At 35.6% G+C, this 18,539-nt stretch overlaps 1 protein-coding gene across 21 annotated transcripts in view; it reads right to left on the bottom strand.

Moving 5' to 3' along the window:
* KDM6A (lysine demethylase 6A) overlaps positions 1-18,539 on the bottom strand; it is a 206,640-nt gene that overhangs the window by 124,063 nt on the left and 64,038 nt on the right. For all 21 annotated transcript variants that reach the window (XR_011434733.1, XR_011434732.1, XR_011434734.1 and 18 more), the window contains 2 exons: positions 12,100-12,208; positions 1,708-1,757 (listed from right to left, as the gene is read on the bottom strand). Coding sequence is in view for 15 of the 21 variants with exons in the window: in XM_070257372.1 (XP_070113473.1) it covers positions 1,708-1,757; positions 12,100-12,208 (159 nt within the window). In the remaining 6 variants the exon portion in view is untranslated. The remainder of the gene's footprint in view (positions 1-1,707; positions 1,758-12,099; positions 12,209-18,539) is intronic.

The raw sequence follows: 18,539 nt of genomic DNA, 5'->3' as shown, positions 1-18,539 counted from the left end.
TCAAGAAAGTGAAAATATAAGTCACAGACTTTGAGAAAATATTTGCAAATTATATACGTAATAAGGGATTATATCCAGAATATATAAAGAACTCTTCAAACACACTAATTTTTAAAAAGACAAATTTTAAAATGGGTAAAGGATTTGCATAGGCATTTCACCCAAGAATATATACAAATAGATAATATGTTCACTAAAGATGCTCAACATCATCAGTAATTAGGAAAACGCAAGTAAAAACCCTAAGATGATGCTACTTCACATCCACTAGGATGGCTACACTCAAAAACTGGACAATTACAAGTGTTGAAAAGGACATGGAGAAATTATAACTCTCATATACTGCTGGTGAGAATATAATATGTTACAGCCACTCTAGAAAACAATTTTGACAGTTTCTCAAAATGTAAAACATGGATTCATTCTACAACCTGGCAATCCCACTCCTAGTTATCTATCCAAGAGAGCTGAAAATGTATGCCCACACAAAAAATTGTACACGAATGTTCGTAGCAACATTATTCACAATAGCCAAAAAGTGGAAACAACTAAAATGGCCATCAACTGATGAATGGATAAATAAAATGTAGTATATCCATACAATGGAATATTAGATAATAAAAAGGAATAAAGTACATCTACAAATGGATCAACCTTGAAAACGTATACTAAGTGAAAAAAAGTCAGTTACAAAAGACCACATATTATATGATTCCATTTATATAAAATATGCAGAAAATACAAATACATAAAGGCAGAAAGTAGATTAGTACTTGCCAAGGGTTGGTCATGAGGTTTCATTATGGGGAGACAGACATGTCCTAAAATAGGACTGTGGTTATCATTGGACAACTCTGGAAATTTACTAAAAGTCACTGAATTGCATAGTTAAAACACAGGAATTTTATGGTATGCAAATTACACTTCAATAAGCTTTAAAAAAAAAAAGATAAACCACAGACTAGAGAAGATATTTTGAATATATTTTTAAAAATTACCAAAATATATTGTTAAAACTTCTACAAATCAAAAAGAAAGATAAACTAGGTGCTAGAAAAATAAAATCCACCTAAAAAATGTGAAAGGGCAATTCAGATAAAGAAACCGCACTGGTCAATAAACTTACAGTTAAAAGCAAACACGATGTGAAAGATTAACCTGCCCAGGTAACTTTACACACTACATAAGGTAAGAAAATAGCTGATTCATTGCTATGCACAGTTCTTCATTTAGGTAGGTCTTTTAAAAACTGATTAGGTTGAGCTGTCCTTAGAGCTCCAATTATAGACAGACTGTACCAAGAAAGATTTCCACTATAACTTTCCCATTATGCCTTCCCCTTTCAGCCTGATACACCCATCATCAGCCTTCTTTTATTCCCAGGTGCCAACTTCAGACGAGAAAACCAAAGAATCATTTTGTTGTTGTTTGATTTTGCTTGCTTTTAAATTCTCACACTTAGGATCATATTTGGCCAATAAATTGTGTCGGAGTCACTTAATTCTTTCAATAAAATACAAGGTGGTTCATACAAGATAGCACAAAGAACACTCATTTTTCCTCTTCTAATCCCTTTTCCCTAGAAGTAATACTTTTAAGTAATTAACAAAACAAACAAAAAAGCAAGAGCACAATTCATTTTCAGTATAACCCGCAGTAATGTGCCAAAAAAGCAAATAGGAAATAGGCATGCAAACGTGCACTAACCTTCCAGTAGTCAGATTGTAAACTGTAGTACCTCTGGTATGCAGATAATGCTAAAATAGGAAAAACAAGTATAAGTCACAATTATGTCCCATTTCAAAATCAATAATACAAGTTTTAAGAAATATTATAACAAACTTCCCACCATATGTACCTCCCAGCAGACAGAGGTATTTAAGACCAAGCAATTTAGAAATCTGGGGCCTCCCTATTCATAGTCAGACATGGTAACAAATGTCAAATATGTAGGTGTTCAAGGATGTAAAACCATGGTCACATCTCAGACCTGCACTTGAACAGAATCTAGGCTACCGAATCAATCTGACCTTCCTCAGAGACCAAATCTGATAAAAGTATTAAGATGATTTCCAAGGCTACTCCAGAATGTGACAGGTTATTTGTTCTCACAAGGGATCTCAGTTCCAAGAATGACTAAGAGCTCAGCCACCTCAAAGAACAAAGGAACTATTTCTTTTGTGATGCTTCCTTTCACACAATCAACAAAAAAATCCAGCCCACAATTACCCTACTCCACTCAACTCCAAAATAGGGCATTCCATATGCTTAAACCCATCTCAAGGTATAAAAGGCTCTGGAAAAAATTAAAATAGTTCCTATCAACATAAAAACTCAGTGAGAAGGAGGAGGAGGTAAAAAAGTCATATATGCACATTAGAATTGGTACAGAGAGCTCTTTTAAAAACACTAATGAGTGGCCCGGCCCCGTGGCTGAGTGGTTAAGTTTGCACGCTCCACTTCGACGGCTCAGGGTTTCCCTGGTTCGAATCCTGGGTGCGGACATGGTACCACTCATCAAGCCATGCTGAGGTGGCATCCGACATGCCACAACTAGGACCCACAAGTAAAAATACACAACTATGTACTGGGGGGCTCTGGGAGAAAAAGGAAAAATAAAATCTTAAAAAAAAAAAACACTAATGAGCAATAAATAAGTCATGGGGATGTAATATATAGCATGGTTGACAATAGTTAATACTGTATTGGATATCTGAAAGTTGCTAAAAGAGTAAATATTTTTTTTCTTTTTTCTGAGGAAGATTAGCCCTGAGCTAACTACTGCCAGTCCTCCTCTTTTTGCTGAAGAAGCCTGGCCCTGAGCTAACATCCGTGCCCATCTTTCTCTACTTTATATGTGGGACGCCTACCACAGCATGGCGTGCCAAGCGGTGCCATGTCCACACCCGGGATCCGAACCAGCAAACCCCGGGCCGCCCAGAAGCAGAACGTGTGAACTTAACCGCTGCGCCACCGGGCCGGCCCCAAAAGAGTAAATCTTAAAAGTTCTCATCACAAGAAAAAATTTCTAACTATGTATGGTGACACAGGATGTTAACTAGACTTACTAGCTATCATTTCACAATACACACAAATATGAAATCATTACATTGTACATCTAAAATTAATGTTATAGTCAATTATATCTCAATTAATAAAAAGAATGACAGATTTTCAAATTAGATTTTCAACAAGAGTAATAAAATTTTATACTGATAAAAATGGGGGAAAACAGAAATTAACACTTTCTAACACTCCATGTGTAATGTTTTCACATTGCTTAACAGCCAAAATACATATGAATACCATAAAGAGAACTTTCTGAATATGTTCAAATTAGAGAAGCAATACCCAAAAATATCATCACATATCTGAACAAGTAACTTATTTGAATAATGTTCAGCTTTTCTGCATAAAGACGATGTCAACCAACCTATCATCGGAAGGATATTTAGACTAATTTTTCCAGTTTTGGTGACGAGTTAATTTCAAGCTATCCTCCGTTTTCTAGTTCTTCACATATGAGTGTAACTAGCTCATAAGAGTCATTGATTAATGGATGTGAACAAGAAAACATATATCACCAACTGCTACTTCAAGGAGAACTATTCTTAGGATGAAGCCCATAGAAGACAACAGAGGAAGCAGATGGAAAGTACCTGGATACTTCTAGACTTCAAACTATGCCTAGCGTACAACTCACCTATGAACTTCCAATTACGTGCGGCAATAAATCTCCCTATTGTTTAAGCTAGAATCAGGTCTTTGATATCTGTGCCTACAAACATCCTAACCAATAGAGGTCAGGGTCCCTGACAATTTTGTGCAGTTATCATATCAAACCTGGACTGCTCTTTTAATGATGTTAAAGAATTTCAACAAATTTGAAAGACATGTTTCCAACAGCCTGAATAATAATATATATTACCTGACTTCATAAAATTTCCGTTTTAGAATTGGACAGGCCCTTAAAGAAATAGTATGATGTCCTCCATAGTAAGTGAAACTGAGGTACAAGAAGCCTGTGTTATTATCAGTTGGGAGAAACAGGGCATCCACATTACAATAAGGTGAACTGAGAAATAAGAATGAACCCTCAAAGTCACAAAAGTAAATGCTCCAAATTGCAATCACAGATTTATAAATGACATGATATTTCTTCCATGACCATTTGTTACCTTTCCACTGATTTATACATTTCTGAACAATTGTACATTATCCCATTAGGCCTAGCATCCTATTTTAAGAAACATGTTAACATATTTTGTTTCCTAATCCAAATAAATCATTAAACCTCTAAAGACTATACACAAGTATTCATCACCAAAGTCTCCCTAGTGAAATCTTTTTAAGCAAAGCACGGTCCTTATTTCTAATCTTTAACTCAGTTTCCATGAAAAAAATTCCACTGTAACTAGATTTTTCTGAAGTCATTAAGAGAGAATGAGGGAAATCACTTGTTTAGACACTGAAACAATGCTTAAAACTTGCTTCAAAATGATTGGGCTCTTCCTTCCCTAAATCACCTAATGTTCATTCTGTGATTATTGAGTTCTTTACTGGCTTGAGAAGTCCATGCTGATCCACCAGGAAATCTTTTTAACATGACTTCAGGCAAGGTTAGTGTTTTCTCTTGCCACTTAACTAAGAACACTGTGCCCAAACATACTAGTATCAACTCTTTATCAACCAATTTCCAAAACTCAGAACTTTTTAATCCTTGGAACCAGCTTTATTTATGGGACTTGGAATTATTTCTTCATAATTTTTAGTTTTATTTTGTTTTTAAATAAGCCCATTTAGTCTTTTCAGTTTAAAAAAAAAAAAAACATAATGAATTTCAAAGATTATAGAAAACTGGCGAAGTACTGACAAAGGAGCTGGGTCCGAAAAGAATAAATGCCAAAGAAAACAATAAGAAGCAAGTTAAATTTATTATAACAACTTAAGTGTTCTGTAATCCTTCTCACACATTCTCTTTTATTTTGCCCTTTACCTCATAAAAACAGGAGGAAGAAAGGAATCAAACAAGGAAATTATCAAGGATAAAACAATCACCTATATATTAAGATTGGCACCTGAGCTAAAATCTGTTGCCAATCTTTTGCTTTTTTCTTCTTCTTCCCAAAGCCCCCCAGTACATAGGTGTATATTTTTGGTTGTAAGTCTCTCCAGTTGTGCTATATGGGATGCTGCCTCAGCACGGCTTGATGAGAAGCGCCATGTCTGCACCCAGGATCCAAACCAGTGAAACCCCAGGCCACCAAAGCGGAGCATGTGAACTCAACCACTTGGCCACGGGGCCGGCCCCAACAATCACCTATACATAGTTGGGAAAGGGTGCTACACACAGTCATCTGCCCTTTAACTTCATAATCATTGTGTACTATTTTTCACATATGAAAACGATGAAATTAAATAATAATAATGGTGACACTCAGTAGTGATAATGGAACTACCCAAGAGTGGCAAGAATTCAAGAAAAAAGGCAGTTTTATCATTCTACTAGTACAATAAATATAAATTAGCAAAACTTATTCATAGCTTAATTTAGCACTATCTGTCAAAAATTTTAACATCCTTTCACTTAATAAAGCCTACCACATCAAGGTATTCCATCTAAGAAGATAAACACTGATGTGTACAAAGATTTAGCTACAAGGATAGATAATATAGCGATTATGTTAATAGCAAAAAAAAGAAAAGAAACGGTCTACACATCCAATAGGAAATTGTTTACTTATCTGATAGAATACTATGCAGGAAATGGAACTATTACAAAGTGCGTTTTTCAGATGGAGAGATTAACACGATACATTGGGTTAAAGAAAAACTACAGACCACCAACCCGTAGACAAGTGGTTAAATTCACGTGCTCCCCTTCAGCGGCCCAGGTTTCGCCGGTTCAAATCCTGGGCGCAGACCAGCACCACTCATCAAGCCATGCTGAGGAGGCATCCCAAACAGAGAAATTAGAAGAACCTACAACTAGGATACATAACTATGTACTGAGGGGCTCTGGGGAGAAAAGAAAAGAGGAAGATTGGCAACAGATGGTAGCTCAGGGCCAATCTTCAAAAAAAAGAAAAGAAAAAAACCATGCTTTTAAAAAAGAAAACTGTAGAGTATAACTCAATTTTTAAATACTGAAAATTTATTGTAATAGAAGTCTCTAAAGATTTATATCAAGAATGTTAAAAAAAAAGATTTGCCTCCAGATGATAGAATACCAATGAGTCATTAATACATTCACATATTTCTTAAGTATTAAGTGACTAGCACCAAGCTAGAAGCAGTAAAATACAGATGTGAACAAACACATGGCTCCTGTTCTCAGGCTGTTTACCTTTTATGGTTATATGTATTCTAGAGGTTTCCTTTAAACAATGAATATATTATTTGTGTAAACGTAAAAATAAGTGTATTTCTTATATTAAAATTAGGGGATGGTCAACATTATCAAAAGGCGGCCACCAGGAAGGCAAACAATATAGTAGGAAAAGCAGCAGCTTTAGATAAACTTGGGTTCTAATCCTAACCTCGCCACTTCCTAAGAGACTGTGACATCAAGCCATTTAATCCAAGTTATTTCCTTACAAGTCACAAGCAGACTAACAAGTTTTTCAGTAAAAGGAGTAAGGTGTAAAGGAAGAATAAAAAGAGAAGTCCAAATTCATATTATAATTCATTTGGAATTAAATAAAGAGAAACCTAGAGAAATAGAGTGAGAGAGTAAAAAAGGTCAAATAAAGATTTAGTAGGTGACAGAGACTTGAGCATCCTTGGACATATTATGGCTCTGAGTTAAGATTGTCAAAACAAGAGAAAGTGGACATGCCTGATGACAAGTCCATACAGACAGCACAGGGACAAAAAGAAACAACAATGTAGGTTAAGGGTGATAGCCTTGCCAGAAAATGGGAGTCTTCTTCAGAGTTAGATGCAACAGAAATGCAAGGAAGGAAAAGATTTAAAATTCAATCTATACTCCTATATTAGAATATGTGTTAACTGCAGGGACAACTCAGCATTTTTCTTTTCATCCCCAGCCCAATGTGTAACACTACAGGCAGCAAGTTAGCCGCTAGTGGGTGAGTCTATGGGTATGGAAGGGAAGGGAAGGGAAGGGAAGAAAGACAAATAAATCTGTCAGTTCACTGACTGTCATCATTAGGCCAGAATACGTTGTGGTTGCCTACAGTTATTAGGTCAATAGATTTCTTCGATATTTTCCCCCCAAGGCTAGACTGAAAAGCTCTATTTATACCCTGGGATAAATGACATCTCAGAGAGCATACATTAATGTTTCAGTGTATACAAATGACTGATGTACCTAGCTCTCTAGCACCTTTCTGCCTTCTCAAATCTATGATTGCCTAAAACACATCTTCCCTTATATGTAGCATTAATACATACTAACATTTGAAAAACCCCCTGGACAGCATTCACCGCAACAGATCTTTGTTCTCATGTTGCCCTCTCTCCACAGGTTTGAAGATTTAAGATTACAGAGACAAGCAGACAGGAATTTGTAAAAGCAAAGAAACAAATAATCCCTTACTTCTACATCAGCATCATCAATGAGGTCTTCAAGTCCAACTAATACATCTACTGAAATAGATTTACTACTTCTCTGTCATTATTAAAATAATATACCCCTCAAGGTCTTTAGTATCTCACATTTGTCTGACTACAAGAGACACCAAATAGGTGTCTTCTTCAAGTTCCTTCAATGTGTTCCACCACTGGCTCTCTGGTTCTTAAAAATAGTACAACTTTTGCTTGTTGCCTGGACATGGGCTTCTGACAAGCTGGGTTGGAGTCACTATTTTGCTTCCTTGGATATCTCTCTATTGCATTTTCTAATTCTAGGCCATGAGTAGACTGAACCAAATACTGATGATTCCCAAATTGCGATGCGAGGGAGTGGAGCCACCAGTAGTTTTATTTTCTTTTTAATATCGCAGTTTGAAAAACACTAAATACATTTAAATGAAGTTATATGGAGAAATAGGGTGCAATGACTGTGAATGCAATGAAAACACAGCAACCATCACCGTAACCGTATCAGCTTTCAGAGAGATACATAATATTCATTCTATGGATATTACATGCCAGTATATGTCACTGTTCTAGATTTTTATTTCACTTTATTTTACTATTTCAGCACAAAGTAAATTTGTATTGTATAGCAAACACATATCCTATGCAAGCTAATTCTCAATGACTATCTGAAAGAAGTTTTAAACAAAGAGCTGCTTCTTAAAGGAATCACAGCCTTTAGTTCCAGCAGCCACAAGAAGAAAGCCGTGAACGATGCGAGGATCAGAAAAACTGATAATTTTTGGAGAAGCCAAACTCAAGATTTATTATTGGAAAACGTGCACTTTATGTTCTTATACCATATAAATCCTAGGATGGAGTATTATCATTCCATTCAAGACAGAGACAAAGAAAGCTCACCAACTCTGACTTAAGACTTCTCCACATTAGCAACTCTTGATATGTAACTTGCCCTAGCCATTTTTTAACTGCTCAGGAACCAAAACAACTAAAACTTATTTTGCCCACAAGTGACAGGCAATGCAACAAATAACCAAGTACTTGAAGAAAGGAGGGAAGGGGGAAAAGTCTATCATTGGCTAGAATTTCAGGGAAAACTTCCAGCTCACCACAAACCATGAAGATACTATTTTTAAAGTGTCAACGTTTTTATATTAATATCAGGAATGATTAATTATATCGCCTTCAAGTAATTTTTTTGCCTCTGGAATTCTTACTATCTCCCAAGTCTCTTACCTTATAATTTCTATCTTTTTATAATTTTGCTGTGTTTTGAGATACTCTGTTACTTGATTCTCTAAGCAACTAACTTAACTTACTAACTATCCTCTCCTATATATTTACACATAATTTCTATTAATTAAACTGCTTCTAAGATCCATCACATATATTCACAAGAATATATATGTTTATCCTTCAGCCCAGGGATGTCTGTGCCTCAGGTTGTTCTCCAACCCAAAGAAGATAAATCCCTGCACCACCCCCACGGCTTAAGGCAGTCTGTCTGACAGTTCCATCAGCTATTTGGTTCGGCAGAGGTTAATGGCTAGCTTTGGGGTTAGGAGTGGAAAGGAGGTATGGTAGACACTGTGAAGAATCACTCACATCCCACTTCCAAGGAAAGACTATTGGGAGTCCTGTCGGTAGATAGCCTCTAGCCATGAAGCTGCCTTAGCTGCAGAGAGCCACCTTGTCCAAGGCCACACTCCTTCCCAGGCTGGCCCACATTCCATATTCAAATGAATGGAGTATAAAGGTCTGGTCATCTTGGCCCAACTTAGGATAGCTCTGAAGGACCATTCGAGCTCCAGGGCTCCCCATGGAGTTGGTCAAGGCTGTCAAAGTTTAACTTCTCCCTCTGTGCAATCCTGGTTCCAGCCTCCACCTTCCACAGGTGTTGATCCTAAAGGTACTCCTTATCCTCCAAGCGAATCCCACCTACAATAGGCCAAGCACATTGAGCCTCCGTTTTCCCCGCAGTCCTCAAACCAATTGCTTTTTTAGGATAAATTCCTACAAGCCAAATGACCAAATCAAGTGACAGACTTTTTTTTTTTTTTTCAACTCTTCATACATATTACCAACCCGAAAGGCTTTTAAAAAAGTTTTACGCCTTTTTTCCTTTTGCTTTAAATTCATCTAAAATGACAGAAAAGATATTTTTTAATGAATAAATCCATAACCAAAGTATACCATCTATACATCAGAAATTTTTAGGAATTTCTCTAAGACAGGAAGCAGATGGGATTAGAATAACAAATAAGGGCAGAAAAAACAGAGCCCAAAAGGTACACAAAACAAATTCTATGATTTTCTTCTGCAAAAGTAGAAGCAGTTTTTCACAAGGAACTCCAAGCTCAGAAAATTTCACACAAACGAGGACTCGGACAATAATTAAAGAACTGTCTTCAGAATAACAGGGCCAGTAAGTCCCCCACATCCATACAACTGAGCAGTTTACTCACATGTTCATTGCATGGTTTATGTTTACTCCCCAAAAAGTTATGGCTTGTAATCTGTTCTCTAAAAATAAATGTTTATTTGGCTGGGGCTGAAGGTTCTCAACTTGTCCTGGATCTGAAGAGAGAAGGAGAAAGCAGCCTGAGACAACAAATGTCTCCATAAACTGGTGGTGATGGTGTGTATGTGGAGGAGTGGCTACTAGAGACTGGTTCTAGTTTGGGAACTTACACAGGAAGATGGTGAAGAGAATGGATAGAAATAATTTAATAATTAGTATTTAAAAATGAATTTAAAGTAAGAATGTGATCAAGAAAGCCTCAAGGAGGATTAAAAATAAAAACTCACAACTAGGAAATAGAAGCCACCAGCCTGAAATACTAAAATACACTAAAATATCTGTCTACCCCTGCATCCATTCTCTCCTTCCTATTACAGATAATCAACCTACTGCCTACTTATCACAGTGGCCAGTTCATCTACACAACAGTAAATGGGTTTCAAAGCACATCTTTTCAAGGTCTTAAACCCTTAGGTTATCTTTCTCTTCTCCCATTTTATCAGATTATTCCCACCAGCTAGTTTGCCACATAGTCTAGTTGCTACATGCCCCCTACACCTCACCTTCCAAAAAAGAAAAAAACACCTCCAAAACAAATATCCCTGGATTCTTTACTACCTTCATAGCCAAATATTTTATAAACGGAAAATGTAGCTAAATTCATAGACTATAATAAAATTTTAAAGGCCAATATATATATATTTTAATGACCACTAAGCAGCTAGGACATACAGCCCCACATGCAAACCTATTTTCAAATCTGTGTCTCTGCTTATGTGCTCTCAAAGTAAAAGGTGCAGCATTGAAAAATAAGATTGCACAGAATTCTATATTCTTTCTTTTGTATAATAGCTTCCTTTAAATAAGTTACTAGCTAATTAAATATCTAATAGAGTATTAATACCTATTATCCTGAAGCCATTTTGTTAAGTACTAACCAGTTTCACATAGCAACCCCAAAACCCCTGAGCTATCTATGACCCCCCCCCCTTCATTTTACAGATTAGAAGACAGAAGGTCAGGATGTTTATATAATCTATGAACAGTAATGCAGCTATAAACTAGAGATGAGCTGGGAAATAAAGCCTGAACTAGAGTATACCCGTCTTAGTAAAACTGTCTTTTCATTAGGAACGTGTTCACTTGACCTAACACAAAATTAGCATAATAAAACACCAACATTAAACACCAAGAATCCTTCACTCTAGCCCTGGAACAACCCGCCAGTTGTTCTGCCCACTAAATACATTTGTGGAAAACAAGCATAACACGTTCATCCACTCCACATTAAGAATTATACTATCATCAGAAGGTTAAAATGTTCTTGCTTATAAGGATACAGTTTTCCTTTGCTATGGATTTTGCCTTTAACATTGAGGGGAGTAGTATTTGGGGGTGCTTTTAACTTCCTAAGTGAGTAATGATCTGGGTCAGCAGCTTGGTATCATAAAAAGGAGACATCTTGGAAGACTTCAGTTATTGAACTCACTTATTTCTTACAGGAAAAATTTACAAATGAATAAAATAATTTGCTTTATCCAATGCTCAAGCTCATATGTGATCATCTCTCTGTATTACTTACCTTTACAAGAACATGGCTACAGATCAGATTTTCATTCAAATATTTTTCTAGCTAAAATGGAAGTTTTATAGCCAGGATAAAGAAGAAAAATGCTGAGTTGCTTACTCTTCCAAAGTGTCCATCAATGGCTCACTTTCTACTACGGTAGAGCCTTTAAAGGGCAGGGATTTTTCACAAAGCAGAACAAAACGATAGCGTACACGGAGGTGGTTATCAGTTTAACTGAATGGTCAACTTATTGAAGATTTACTTGGAGATATATGAACTTTTCATATTTCCATCTAATCCACTTTTCTTTCTCATTGTTTAGGATATTTATAAGCTTACAATTGCTTAGAAGTAAAAATGGCAGTACCTTTGATAGAGCACGAACAATTACAGTTATTTTTAAAACATATATAAATCAAATAGTAATTAAAAGGGAAAAAATTACCTTTTGGATAATCTTCCAATAAGAGGTTGAAGTGACCTAACTGACAAAAGAAATCAGACTCCACTTTTCCTTCAGCTTTTAAGATTAGAGATTCGTAGCAGCGAACAGCCTAGAAACAAAAAATACAAACATTTAAGAAAAAGACAAAACCTTAAAACTCATTTCCTTCCTGAGATAACGCATATATCCTCCGTTCAATCACCCAAGAAATCAATATATTTCACTTCAACTTCAGACACAGTCAATGCAGCATTCTTTAGAGTATCTAAGTATTTATTAAAAGAGCCACTAGTTATGGCGTAAGTGCTTTTCCTATCTATAAAATGGAAATACTTGCCAAATAAGATAATGTAGGAGCACTTTGATAATTTAAATTTGCAGCTTAGGAATAAAGTTATTAGTGGTCCCTGTTGATGAAAACAAATAATATCTATCTTTCCCACAGATGGGAAGAACTTTATTGAATTATGTGTGAATTCATAGAATCTCTAGAGTAATAATGGCTACCATTTATACTGAACAGCTACTTTTTGCCATAATATCTACTTGTTTAAACCACCACAAACTGCCTTTCAATCCTCTCATGATACTTCAAACCCACCAATTCTAACACTATTCCTATTCTTACCCCCAACTCCAATACACACATATGCACTTACTCTCACCGTTTCATCCCTGAAGAAAAAAATAGTATTTTAAGGACATCATTCTTTTTCCGTAATCCAGGCGACTGCAGGAGAAAACGAACGATGGAAAGAAGAGAATTCTGGAATCTAACAAATCCCAGTTGTCATTAGCTACAGGACATCCTGAAGAACTTATCCTCTCTGACTCTGTTTTAACAACACTCAAAGGCCTAACGAAAAAATTAAAAGTAGAAAACTTCTCTAAGGGTTTATCATAGTGCTTAGCACTCCACAGGTACTTAATAACTGTTTCTTTATCTTCTCCTTAGATAAAAAATAGCTTTCAAGATTGTTTCGAGCTTCCCAATAATTTTGTCAGAATTTCCCTGCTAATAATTTATTCTACAATGTTGCTACATGTTATGATGTGTCCTGAAGTCACTAAAGAAAGAAAAATGTGTATGATTTCTCAAATCTCTGGGTGCAATCCCAGGTCTGGTGCCCACAAAGAAAGGAAATAGAATAGCTTCCATTATCACAAAAATCCTCTCACCACCACTTCAAGAGCGTTTGATGGGATAAGAAAACATGATGTGCAGCAGAGTATCCACTTAAAATGCCTTGATTTTTCCCCTCCTGTAAAATACAGAACCTTTGATGGAGAGTTTCAAAATGCATATCCTAAAATTTACCTATCCAAAGCACATCCATAAATACTCATCAAGTTTGGAAAAGCCATCCTAAACAAGGCAAATTCTGGGATGATTCTACTACCCTTAAAGCCTAACATTTACAAAAGGACTGTCTTCAGTTCTTATTCCACTCTTAGCTATCTAAGTGTGCATATGTACCAAATCACAATCACTGAAAACTAATCATTCTGCTTCTCTATAATTAAGAGTCTGAATGGTACGTTGAAGTCTCAGAAATTACTATAATTTAGAGGCATGAAATTTCAAGATCCTCTTTATTTAAGTCATATATAATCCTATCTGGCAGATGGTTAGAGCACAACAATGCAATTTATTTCAGTGCTTTTTAATATCAGAGAAATTTATAAAATTATTGGGCTACAGTATGACAATTCTTAGTTTTACGATAAATAAAACGAGTGACTTTTTAAAGCTAATAACGGCACTGTAAATAAAGCACTCATTAAAATAGTTATTGTCTTCTTTTATCTCAGTAAAATATTTAGGAACTTTTCCTACTCCTCTCTGATTATTTCTTTTAGTTGATGAGCATTAAATTTATAAGCAAGTATGGTTTTATGGTGAAAAAGGATTTTTCTTTAATGATTTAAGCAAAAGTATGGAAACATTCTATATTTCCTCTTATTACCATAACTTGATGCCACTACCATGATCATCTATTGCCTATTCTCCATTTCCCATAAAACAAAGGAACACATCTAAAATGAATACCATACATAATTCCGATCATCATGAAATAACACCAAGTAAAAACTAGAATGGGCAGATTTTAAATTCACTTACCCATACACTCAGGCTTGACTAATAAATTCATAATAATTTCCAACAAAGCCAACATGAACCTACTAAGATTGGTGGTCAAAGATGATACTAACAGAGCCAAATATCAAACGAGATGAAGGTGAGCAAAAAGGCAGAATAAAGTTTCCAAGTGCCGTGTCACCATTTTATAGTGAAACTTATGAATTTATTTGAAGTGCTTGAGGCAAACGCTGATATAAGATACTGGTAAATACTTAAAATTTTTAAAGAGCATTTAAAGGAAAATAAATAACTGGGGACAATTTCCAATACTTCTAACTCATACAATAATCTAGAATGAAACAGAGTATTTTTATTATGATATTTTTAGTCAAAAGGCTAATTATAAACACAGAAGATATGTAGTTAGTTTAGATTTAGAACAAAGTTCAGATAAACTTCTATAAAGTAAAAACACTTCCTGTTAAAAGGCATGGTGTTTGAACATATGTGCGGAGAAAAAGGACTCAAATATAAAACAAATGTTAAAAATAGAAAATCTATATAGTCGGGCCATAGAGAAACTTTTTATTTTGTTTGCTTCTCTATATTTTCTAGATTTTTCATAATTAAACTATACCATTTCTATTCTTATAAAAATCATTAAAGAATTATTACGCTTTCCTCTAGGGTTCATCCTTTAGTGTGAGAATAGTCAGAAATTTTAATGAAAATCATTTGTATCTAGATCAGCATCATTCAATATAGCACTTTCTGCAATGATAAAAATGTTCTATAATCTGTGCGGCCTGATACAGTAGCCACTAGACACGTGTGGCTACTGAACACTTGCAACATGGCTAGTGCAAGTCAACAACTGAATATTTTTTTAATTATTTCATTTTAATTTTTATTTAAATTTACACATGTGGCTAATGCAGAGTGTAGAGCTAGATAATTTTTAAAGCTTAAAATAAACAGGATATTCAATCCATATGCTAAACATTAGGAAAGCAAAATTTCTTATGTTTATAAATGAAAAGCCCATAAAAATAATGGAATATCTTGCACTGGGGATGAGCAACGCCATCCACAAAAATCACTTTTTACATTCTATAATTGTTTACAGTTAGTGGCTTATACACTGATAATCCTTATTACCTAACTGGAAAAAACACTAAGAATGAAAATGGAGTTACTCATTAAATAAAATAATCAAGGAGAGTAAACTAAGATCCTCCCAGCTATGTAGAGAGCTTGAACGTCTTCCTCTCTCTCTTTTTTTTGGTGAGGAGGATTGGCCCTGAGGTAACATCTGTTGCCAATCTTCCTCTTTTTGCTTGAGGAAGATTGTCACTGAGCTAACATCTGTGCCAATCTTCCTCTATTTTATGTGGGATGCTGCCACAGCATGGCTTGATGAGCAGTGCTAGGTCCACACCTGGGATCCAAACCTGCAAATCCTGGGCTGCTGAAGCAGAGCATGTGAACTTAACTACTACGCCACTGGGCCGTCCCTGTCTTCCTCCTATTTTAGTGCCATTTTCCAGAATGTTCAATATAATTTGTGCTCGGTATCTGCTTTATCTTCATTATCTGAAAAATCAGTTAGAACAGTAATGTTATCATTACCCTATATTTCTAAACCTTGACAGATAAAGTTTAGCTCTCATGCACACAGACATGTAACTTTTTTTAAATATTAAGCATTAGTTTTTTATGATGAACTTCGTCAGTGCCTAGCTAAAATATGACACTTGTTAACAGTTTAGAATTATTAAATATAGGCAACTTTTAAACAAATGATCTCTTTTTCAGTTTAAAAGATTAGCTGAAGCTGCTCAGTGAAATGCAAATGCTAGAAAAATTAATGTAGATTTAAATACCCCAACGGTTTTTAATGAACCAAAACTTTTATGTTAGATGTAATAAAAACAAGGATGCAGTTCTGCCCATTAATTCCTAAAAGTCAGCCACAGGCATATCAAACGGTTTAGCAGCCAGCTGATTACTTACAAAAGATTAGGGGATTAAGCAGACTACAAGTCAACGTGTCATCCATGAAATATGGCTACTAAAAGTTTTCATGGCCCAAATTATTATGGCCCAAAGCATATTATACAAATCAACACCAATAATCAGCTCACCAAGGTCTACTCTGACCAGATCTCTAACATTATCATCAGTTTTGAGTGCCACATTTTAACAGGTGATAACATACAGAGGGCTACAAGTTTGGTGAAGGATGGAGAAACTCTCATATGAAAATTATTTTAACTGAATTTAGCTGAGGAGAATCATCAGGGATGCTGTAGCTTTACTCAAATATTTTAAAAAGCTGTCACTTAGGAGAAAAAATTGCACTTTGGGTAGCTCCAAACATCAGCCCAATGAATGGGTATAACTTACAAGCAAGTTTAGTTCAGTTCAAACAGAGAAGTGGAAAACAATTACGCCCAAAATTAAATGGGCCATCTTTGGCTCATATCAATGCAAAGAATTAAAGCCTAAATTACTAAGCTATCTTAGAGTTAGAAAGGTGACTTCTTACTTTGGACACAATTCTGAGCTGCATTTTTTTTTAAGATTTCTTGGGCTTCTATGATATAAGCATACAATGTGTAATATTACATATAATACATACCAAGATACAAACACACGTGCATATATATGAGCACATCTCTCTTGACTTAATTCCATGATTACGGTTTATTCACTTTCAATTTACAGAATAAATTTCTAAATAAACACACTATCCTGACCTGCTCCCTCAAAACCCTAAAAATCTCTGCATCATTAAAATTAATACCCTTCTGAGAAATATGCCTCATAAATCAGGAGAATTCTTCCCCTTTCCAGACCCTCAGCACTGCCTGAGCCTGACTCTTTTAAAACATCTTAGGAATCTGAAAGGGTTGAAACTACGTGAGTCTAAACCATTTTTTGAAATTTCAACACACCACATTCTTTTTTAATGAGGGAAGAGTTAACACACTTAAAATGATAATCTTAAGTATTATTGATTTTTGATGACATACCTATTCTTGAATTTATATGTCAGACTTCCATACTTTTCTTCTTAATTTCATTTACTACTTCTGAAAAGCTAAAATTTACACATCACCAATTCTAAATGGTACGCAGTGAAAAGTCTCTTTCCCAATCCTGACCTCAGTCACCCAGGTTCCCTTTCCTATAAGCAACAAACGTTAAAAATTTTCTACTATATTCAAGATTATTTTGTGCAGACACAAGTACATATATTTTTCCCAGCTTAGTATTAAAAACTAACTATTTTTATATATATAAACATTGTTCTCTAACTTGCCTCAGATTCTAGGTGTCCCTGACATCCTTTCTCCTCTCCTTCTCTGTTAATAGGACCTCTAAATTTAATTAGGCCTATGTCTCGGATCCCCAGCCATCCTTGTAGGTGTAGCCTGGTAATTAAGTTCTGGCCAATCGGATATAAGGAAAGGACATGCACTGCTTCAACCCCTCCTCCTCCTAGTTGAAATCACCTAGATGGTAGAAGCCAGAAGCTGAGGATGGAGAGTAGGAAAAAAGAAGCCCAAATTCCTGCAACAGTAGAGTTCCAGAGCAGCCCAGAATTGACTATCTGAGAATTCTTTAAGAGATAAATGAGTATGTCCCCCTCTTTCCTCATTTAAAACAACAACAACAAATACAGTAGCTAATGAAATAATCATTAACACACACATTTGTTACTCTACCCTATCTCCCTCTCTCCAATTTTTAATATACGTCTTTTGCATCACAACAAAGTTAGGATAACAAAATTTAAGCGTATCAGTCTCAATCCTGGATTTCTCAGCTTCCCTGGACCTACTACTCTGCATTCAGTGGATGTCCTGGATGTTAATGAGTAAGTAAGCATCATTCGAGAAACTATCAGGGCACCTTAAGTACCATTCCTTTCAAACAAACTATTGAAAATGCTTTGCTATTGCAAACTATTCTCACAGAACTGCGCTACTGAAATCAAACCAGATAATATAGTAATTCAAGTGCTGACAGCTAATTCTTTGAGCTCCTGATATGTACCAGGCACTATTCTAAGCACTTCACATATACTTAATCATTTAATCCTCACCTTTACTCTATGAGCTAAGGAGGCCCTACTTCACAGCTAGGAAAACTGAGGCACAGAGAAAGGAAATCCTGTGCTCAAGGTCACAGAACTACTAACTAGCAGAGGCTGGATTCAAACAGTATGGCTCCAGAGCCTCTGAGTAGTAGGTGTTCAACTCAGACCATGCCTAGGGACTTAAAAGTCATTTCCAAGCAAGAGGACCTCCATAAGCAGCTCCTCCTCTTACACTCCTACACACTAGTTCCT

The sequence above is a fragment of the Equus caballus genome, chromosome X (assembly GCF_041296265.1).
Source record: "Equus caballus isolate H_3958 breed thoroughbred chromosome X, TB-T2T, whole genome shotgun sequence".
NCBI classification, from domain to species: domain Eukaryota; kingdom Metazoa; phylum Chordata; class Mammalia; order Perissodactyla; family Equidae; genus Equus; species Equus caballus.
Note: the sequence above shows the minus strand (reverse complement) of the source record. Positions and strands in the feature narration are given on the sequence as shown.